Source organism: Chenopodium quinoa, unplaced genomic scaffold (assembly GCF_001683475.1).
Source record: "Chenopodium quinoa cultivar QQ74 unplaced genomic scaffold, ASM168347v1, whole genome shotgun sequence".
NCBI lineage: Eukaryota > Viridiplantae > Streptophyta > Magnoliopsida > Caryophyllales > Amaranthaceae > Chenopodium > Chenopodium quinoa.
Genome location: NW_018743503.1, coordinates 2,925,276 through 2,932,850, shown reverse-complemented (window position 1 = coordinate 2,932,850; position 7,575 = coordinate 2,925,276). Strand labels below are relative to the sequence as shown.

General features: G+C 42.2%; 1 protein-coding gene across 1 annotated transcript; it reads left to right on the top strand.

The window, feature by feature from the left end:
• The first annotated feature begins 366 nt into the window (after positions 1 to 366).
• LOC110739479 lies at positions 367 to 3,459 on the top strand. Its single transcript, XM_021919924.1, has 3 exons — positions 367 to 517; positions 1,559 to 2,904; positions 3,283 to 3,459. Exons 1-3 carry the CDS (start codon positions 367 to 369, stop codon positions 3,457 to 3,459), a joined length of 1,674 nt encoding a protein of 557 aa, XP_021775616.1.
• The last annotated feature ends 4,116 nt before the right edge of the window (positions 3,460 to 7,575 follow it).

The following is a 7,575-nucleotide window of genomic DNA, read 5'->3' as shown; positions in this document are numbered from 1 at the left end:
AGTCCCTTTTTTCCCTATGGATTCGAACTCGACTTCCCTAACTACGTTTATTTGCAGTTAGCTTAGTTGTGATATTTTTGGTTGCATACGACTGAGGCACACCAAATTTTGGCGCCGTTGCCGGGGAACTTAGGCGTTACCGTTTAATTGTTTATCTTAGTAGAATTTATTTTAGGATTGTTCTTAGCTATTTTTTTTTTTTTTTCTTTGTTTGTTCGCTAGGGTATGATAAGTACCCGTTCTGCTAACAAAGAAGTTTTGCAGTTTGATCCAGAAATTGAAAGAAATATTTCCAGGTTGCGAAGAGAGGCAAGAACAAACCCCAGTGAATCAACATACATCTTCAACATTCAAGAAGAGGAAGTGATGGCAGAAAATCGAACACTGAGAGAGCTAACAGCTCCTAACTTGAACCAACAGCCGTTGTGCATCGCATATCAGCAGTTGGAGGAAGGTGCTAATGTTGAGATCAAATCTGGTCTAATTCATCTATTGCCGGCATTCCATGGCATGAAGGGTGAAGATCCAAATAAACATCTGGCAGAATTTCATGTGGTATGTACTAGCATGAAACCGATTGGGATGACTGATGAGCAAATTCAGTTGAGAGCATTTCCTTTTTCTCTCAAAGATGCAGCGAAGGATTGGTTTTACTATCTTCCCCCAGGGAGCATAACAAATTGGGCAGGTTTGAAGAAGTGTTTCTTAGAGAAGTATTACCCAGCCACTATTTCTGCAAGCCTTAAGAAAGCTATCAGCAATGTGGATCAGAAGGAAGATGAGTCCTTGTATGAGTATTGGGAGAGATTCAAGAGATTGTGTGCTAGTTGTCCGTACCATGGGTATTCCGATCAAGACCTCATCCTATACTTCTATGGAGGTCTAACAGATGATGATTTGAGGATGGTGAATGCAGCAAGTGGTGGAGGGCTAGTGAATAAGACTCCAGGAGATGCAACTAGGCTGATTGCAGAGCTAGCAGAGAATTCTAGGCAGTTCAGTCAGAGAACTCCCACGCGCCGGGTGAATGCAGCAAATTCAAATACAACTGAGTTAGAGAGTCAAGTAGCTGATTTGACTTCTATGATGCGTGAGTTCATGGTGAACTCAAGGAATCCACAGCAACTGAATGCTTGTGGTTTATGCACCTCCACAGGACATCCCACTGATGCATGTCCTCAATTACAAGAGGAACAGAATGAGCAGGCCAATGCAATGGGTTTCCAAGGGCAAGGTCCTCAGAGAAGATATGATCCATATTCGAATACATACAATCCAGGATGGAGGGATCATCCAAATTTGAGATATGGGAATTCCCAGGGGAACCAACAACAACAGCAAAATGCTCAAGGCCAGCAGCAATATCAGCAATATAGGGCACCATTGGCCAAACCTCAAGGCCAAAGCTCAAATTCGAATGATATGTCAACTGATGAAATGATTAGATCACTAACTTCTAATGTTTCTACTATGCAGCAAAACATGGTGCAATTCCAGCAAGAGACCAAATCCAGTATTCAGAATTTGGAAAGTCAAGTGAGTCAAATTTCAACTGCAGTGAGCAGACTTGAAGCTAAGGATTCGGGAAAACTTCCATCTCAAACGGAGTTGAATCCTAAGCAACAAGCCAACGCTATTACATTGAGAAATGGCAAGGAGCTGAAAGAGACTGAAATTGCAACTAAGAGGGCTGAAGAGTTGATTGGAGCTGAGGAGAAGGAAGTGGAACATGAAGCTGTAGCAAATCCTCCCACTTTTCCATCTTATGAACCCACACCACCTTTTCCTGAAGCTTTGAAAGAAACGAAGAGGTATGAGAAGGACAAAGATATCTATGAAACATTCAGCAAGTGTGAGGTAAACATTCCCCTTTTGAATTTAATAAAGAGTGTTCCTCGATTCGCTAAATTTTTGAAAGAACTTTGTACTATTAAGAGGAAGCACAGGTTAGGAGGGAAGGAAAAAGTGAAAGTCAGTGCTCATGTTTCTGCAGTTTTCCAAAAGAAACTTCCTGAAAAATGCAGTGACCCTGGTATGTTTACTGTTCCAGTTACAATAGGGGACACCACTTTTCGTAGAGCAATGTTGGATTTGGGTGCATCAATTAATGTTATTCCATATTCACTGTTCAAATCTTTGGAACTTGGACCCTTACATGACACCGGGGTAGTGATTCAATTAGCTGATAGATCAAATGTTTATCCTAAGGGAGTAGTGGAAGATGTGCTTGTGAAAGTTGATGAACTAATTTTTCCTGCTGATTTTTATGTGCTTGATATGGAACATGATAGACAAGCAGTACCCATCTTGTTAGGAAGACCTTTCTTGAAAACTGCTAGGACTAAAATTGATGTTTTTACTGGTTCTTTGACTATGGAGTTTGATGGACAAGAAATTGTGTATAACATCTATGATTCCATGAAATACCCTGTTGACACTCATTCTTTGTGTTCCATTGATATCATTGATCCTATAGTGCAGGATGTCTTCAATGTTGAGGGCGAGGATGCGCTCCTCACTTCCATTTCTAATGATTTATCTGCTGATTGTTTGGATATTCCTTTGCCTAATAGTGTGCAGATGATGGTAGCAGAGTTGAATGGTCATTCCAAGCTTCCACTTAGACCACCAGGTTCGACACCTACCCCATTGACAGTGCCTACTGATAAACTCTTACCTTCTGTTTTGCAGGCACCCCAGGTGGAGCTAAAACCACTTCCTGATCATTTGAAATATGTGTTCCTTGGTCAGAACGATACTTTACCTGTTATAATTTCAAGCAAATTGACCAAGGAGCAAGAGGACAAGCTATGGCATGATCGAATGATCAGGAAGTTAATGGCCAAGCTATGGCTATGGCATGATCGAATGATCACGCGGAAGGAGTTTAAAGTCGGTGACAAAGTACTCCTATATCAATCCCGACTTAGATTATTTCCGGGAAACTTCGGTCCCGTTGGGAGGGCCCTTTTCAAGTGGTGAATGTATATCCGCATGGAGCAGTTGAAATTCAAAGCCTCGAGACCGATAAGATTTTCAAAGTCAATGGCCAAAGGCTCAAACCCTACTTCGAGGGTTTCAAAACCGAGAACGTGGAGTGCATCGATCTCTACGAGCCATCAATGGAGTAGCGAAGTGGGATGAGCCGCGTCGAGCCAACGACGTAAAACAAAGGCGCTAATCGGGAGGCAACCCGATCGAAAACTCTTCCCCATTACTTTTCGTAGTTTAGTTTTTATTTTTTCGTGTGATGTGAAGAGTGTTTTTATTGTTTTTGTGTAGGTGGAGGCCTTGGGAGCAATTTTTATGCGCGAAACGCAGCAAAAACAGAGCAAAACAGAGACAAGGGGGGCTTTCCCTGCAGAAGCCGCTGGCAGCTGCTCTGCAGCCGCTACCAGCGGGTCTTCTTGCAGCCCAAACCCCTTTGTTTCTGTCCCAGCCGCTGGTAGCTGCTCCTGAGCCGCTGCCAGCGGGCCCCCCCTCTACGTTTTGTTAATTTCAAAAAAAAAAAAAAAAAAAAAATTCACCAAAATCTGCCAGAGCCGCTGGCAGCGGGCCTCAAGCCGCTACCAGCGGCTCCTACAGCTCTCCCCGATTTTTTTTTTCCCCTTATTTCCCCTTTTCCAACTCCAACTTCATTATCCCCCAATTCACATAAACTCTTACTCCTTTTCTTCTCCTTCTCTCTACTCATTCATTCCCCTACTCCAATTATACCAAATTCCTACCAATTTCCCTTTCCCAAATCTTCATCTTTCATCAAATTCTCAATTCCCATCACAATTTCACCTAAGGTGAAGGTGAAGGTGCAAGTGAACATATTCCTTTTTATAGCCATGGGTAGAGACAACAAGAGGTCTAAAGAATCATCTCCATCAAGACCCTCAAGGGGCAAGAAGCAAGGGGCTTCTTCAAGTCAAGGGGAGGCACCTCCATTGCCTCAAGGGGATGGTTTCATGGGTGTTCGGTTGCATTCCAAGGAGAAGGGCGTATGGACTAAGCTTCAACAACCCCGACGAACGGTGCAATGCACCAAGTTCTTTGACTTAGAAGCTCTACAAGAGCTAGAGATGGAGGAAGGAGTGCGGCTCTTGCTAAGGAACGTGGGTCTCGAGAATTTCATGACCAAATGCGCTCCCACCTATGTCAGGTATACATATGAATTCCTTTCAACGCTTACTAAAGGACGTGAACAAATATCCTTTAATTTGAACAGTAGGAATTATGTGATGTCTTATGATGATTTGCGTATGGCATTTGGTTGGGATGCACCCCCATTGGTGAACCGTTGGGGTGATCATAGCTCATACTCGTCCCGAGTATTTTGGAGGGCTATAACTGGTTGTGAGGTTGATCCTCACGGTGATCATAGCTTCAAAATCACCCACCCATGCCTTAGACTGGTGCATAGGTTTATATCGTCCACTATTCTATGTCAAGGGGAGGCCACTAAGGTCCCCAAAGTCACATTGTCGTATTTGTGGGCGATGACCCCTGAGGGTGTCGGTACGCCCAATTGGGTGGAGATTTTTGTTGATAGTTGTGTAAAGGTGAAGTCCAACTCCAGTGGCCATATTAGTATGGGTGGCATGGTCTCTTTGCTAGCCTGTTATTTGAATGTTCCACCCCCTGAGGATCTTGTGCCAGTAGACTCGACATACTTGACATATAACATCATGACTCTGGTCAAGATCGGTTTATTATCGCGTTCCCCCGTCGCCGGTAGTTATTTCTGGCGATACGGACCGCAGGGTTTGAACTATTTGAGACTTCCTCGTCCCGAGGGACGAGCATTACCTTTTGGCCCTACTGCTGCAGACTTTTTCCTTCCGCCCGACCCGGATGTTGCTCCTTATTTGGGAGATGCTGAAATCATAGTTGAGAACATGGGAGAGGAGAATCCCGATGTTCATATGGGCGGAGAGTTTGTTGATGAGGAAGGGGGTGAGGATGCTACTGGAGTGCAGCACGATGATTGGCCTCGATGGAGGGCTGATGTGGATGATAGACTAGAGGAGGTGTGCGATGGGATGCACGAGCTGCTTGCATATCAAAGAAGCATGAGTCGGTTTTACACCACTCAGTATCCGCAGTATGAGCCTCCAACTGAGGCGTTCATGGATCATTTGGCATCCCGTGCTTTGCGTCGTTCCGAGAGGCGTGCTTCTCGGGGCGATGCCGGCTCTTCTGGCTCTGGAGGTCCCTCTCATTGAGATGGTAACGATTTTCTTCCTTTTCCCTTACTTTTGGTTTCATTGTAGTTGTTCTTGCATCGAGGACAATGCTTCATTCAAGTAGGGGGGGGGGAAGAAATTCTTGCATATATTCTTTGAATTTTGTATAGTTATCTTGATTTCATGTTTTGTATAACTATCTTAATTGTGGTTCAATGAAGCAAGCTTGAAAAAAAAACAGAAAAAGTAAAAAAAAAAAAAAAAAAAAGAAAGAAAGAAAAAAAGAAAAAGAAACCCGCTAAGTCGAAAACCTGAAAAGGCGGCTTAGGCAAAAATGGGGGCCCGGTTAGGTTGAAAACCCGAAAGGGCGACCTAAGCAAAAAAGTGGCTAATGAGTGGGTGAGAAAGTGAGATTTGGAAAAAGATGAGAGGCTAGGATGAAAACCCGAAAGGGCTCCTAGGCAAAATGAGAGAAAAAAGAGAGAAATGTTCATGAATTTGATTTTTCAAGGAAATTTCGCATCTATTTGCCGGAGTCGGTGTCATAAGGGGAGGAGATATAAGGAGGTGTCGGGGTAGGTTTCATCTTGGTGATTTTGGGAGATAGTTGAGATTTTGGGGGAATTTGTTGATCATCTTAGGAATTTGAGAGCATGAGTTGTTTGTTTTCACTCTTGAATGTGGAAGTGTTTTTATGAGATTTTTGGTTAAGTTGAGTTTTTGTTTGCCCAATTTTATCAAAAATTTCATTTCTTCAGGCGGTTGAGAATATTCATACTCATGGCTATGCGTTTATCGTTCCAAGTTGATTTTGGGGATGAATTGATAAATAAGAAAAAAGGGAGATTCAAAGTGTGAAGTATGGGGGAGTGTGATTGTGATTGGTTGATAAGTACTAGGATGTTTTGTTGAGTTTGAGTGCATAGAGCTAGTTTGATTCCACCATCTTCTGTTTTGAACCTTAGTGAGGAGGATGTGTTTTATTCTCTAAGTTTACTCGAGGGCGAGTAAAGGTTCAAGCATGGGGGAATTTGATAAGCCTTCTTATCATGGGTTGAGAGAAGCATTTTAGGGTGTGTTTTGATGCTTTATATGTACTTTTGTTAGCTTTTGTGAGTTTTGGGCTGTGTTCTCACTTATGTGCAAAAGGCGGGATTTATGAGTATAAGTGAGTGAGTGAGCTCGGGAACCAATGAAGAGTTATGTAAGAAGGATGGACCTTGGCTCGTGATTTGAGAGTTGTGATGGAGCATGGAAGAGCAAGGAAGAAAGCTTGAGGAAAAGGTGAAGCAAAGCAAGAAGAAGAAGCAAGGAAAGAAGGCGAAAACAGCAGGAACCGCTGCCAGGGCCGCTGGCAGCTGGCCAGAGCCGCTGGCAGCGGGTATACCAGAGTGAGGGGCTGCCAGAGCAGCTGCCAGCGGGTCTAGAGCAGCTGGCAGCGGCTCTGGCAGAAATTCGGGCTGTTTTGGTTAATTTTCAGCAATTTGGCTTTGTTTTGGCTCGTGTTTTGGATATTATTTTATTATTATTATTGTGTTATGTTATTAAAATATATAAACATATAAATAGCTTAGTTTTAATTAAGTTTGAAGAAAGAAGAGGAGAATTAAGTTTTGAGAAAAAAAAGCTTTCTAGGGTTTTTCTTGGAATTTCAGAATTCTTTGTTTTGGAATTAGAATCCATGGAAGCTTAATCTTCCGGATTCTTGGTTAAAGATTGAAGCTTTTAGCTACGAATTGTGAGATCTTTCTTCTCTTAATATCTATTGAATATATATTGTTCCTTGAATTAATTTCATGATTTGCTTTAATCAATTGCTAGGTTAGAATTATTGGATTCGCTTGCATCTAATTAATCTTTCCAAAGTAGCAACTTTAGGTTATTGATGCATGCTTTTGGTTGATAACTTGAAGAGGGAATAATATTATTGAAGAAATTAGACCGCTTGTGTTAATTTATTCAATCCTTGTTGATTTCTCCGTTTATTTTCTTCTTGTGGATAATTTAGAGCGCTTGTCTTGAATTGTGCATTGGAAAGGGTTAGGAAGGAGCGCTTTGCTATTTCTAACTATTTATGAGAATTTAGAATCTAGGAATTCTACAACAAGGTGTTCAATAGAGCTTGATTGAGGAGACTTCTATGATCAATTTGTATGTTCATTAGTGGATTTCGCATAACCAAGACCGTTCTTCTCATTGATTACCTATTCATTACGTTCGTTGTTCTTACTTAGTTCATTTATCATCATTGCTCGTGAAAACCCCCCTCGTTACTTAGGTTACTACCGTCCTAGAGTATTTCCACTTAGGTTTCCAGTTATTAGTCCCTTTTTTCCCTGTGGATTCGAACTCGACTTCCCTAACTACGTTTATTTGCAGTTAGCTTAGTTGTGATATTTTT

Coding starts and splice junctions, on each gene's coding strand:
- LOC110739479 (XM_021919924.1), top strand. CDS start 367: ATGGCAGAAAATCGAACACTGAGAGAGCTAACAGCTCCTAACTTGAAC. Junction 518..1,558: donor GGCATTCCATGGCATGAAGG/GTGAAGATCCAA, acceptor TTTCAACTGCAG/TGAGCAGACTTGAAGCTAAG. Junction 2,905..3,282: donor AGTTTAAAGTCGGTGACAAA/GTACTCCTATAT, acceptor GTTTTTGTGTAG/GTGGAGGCCTTGGGAGCAAT.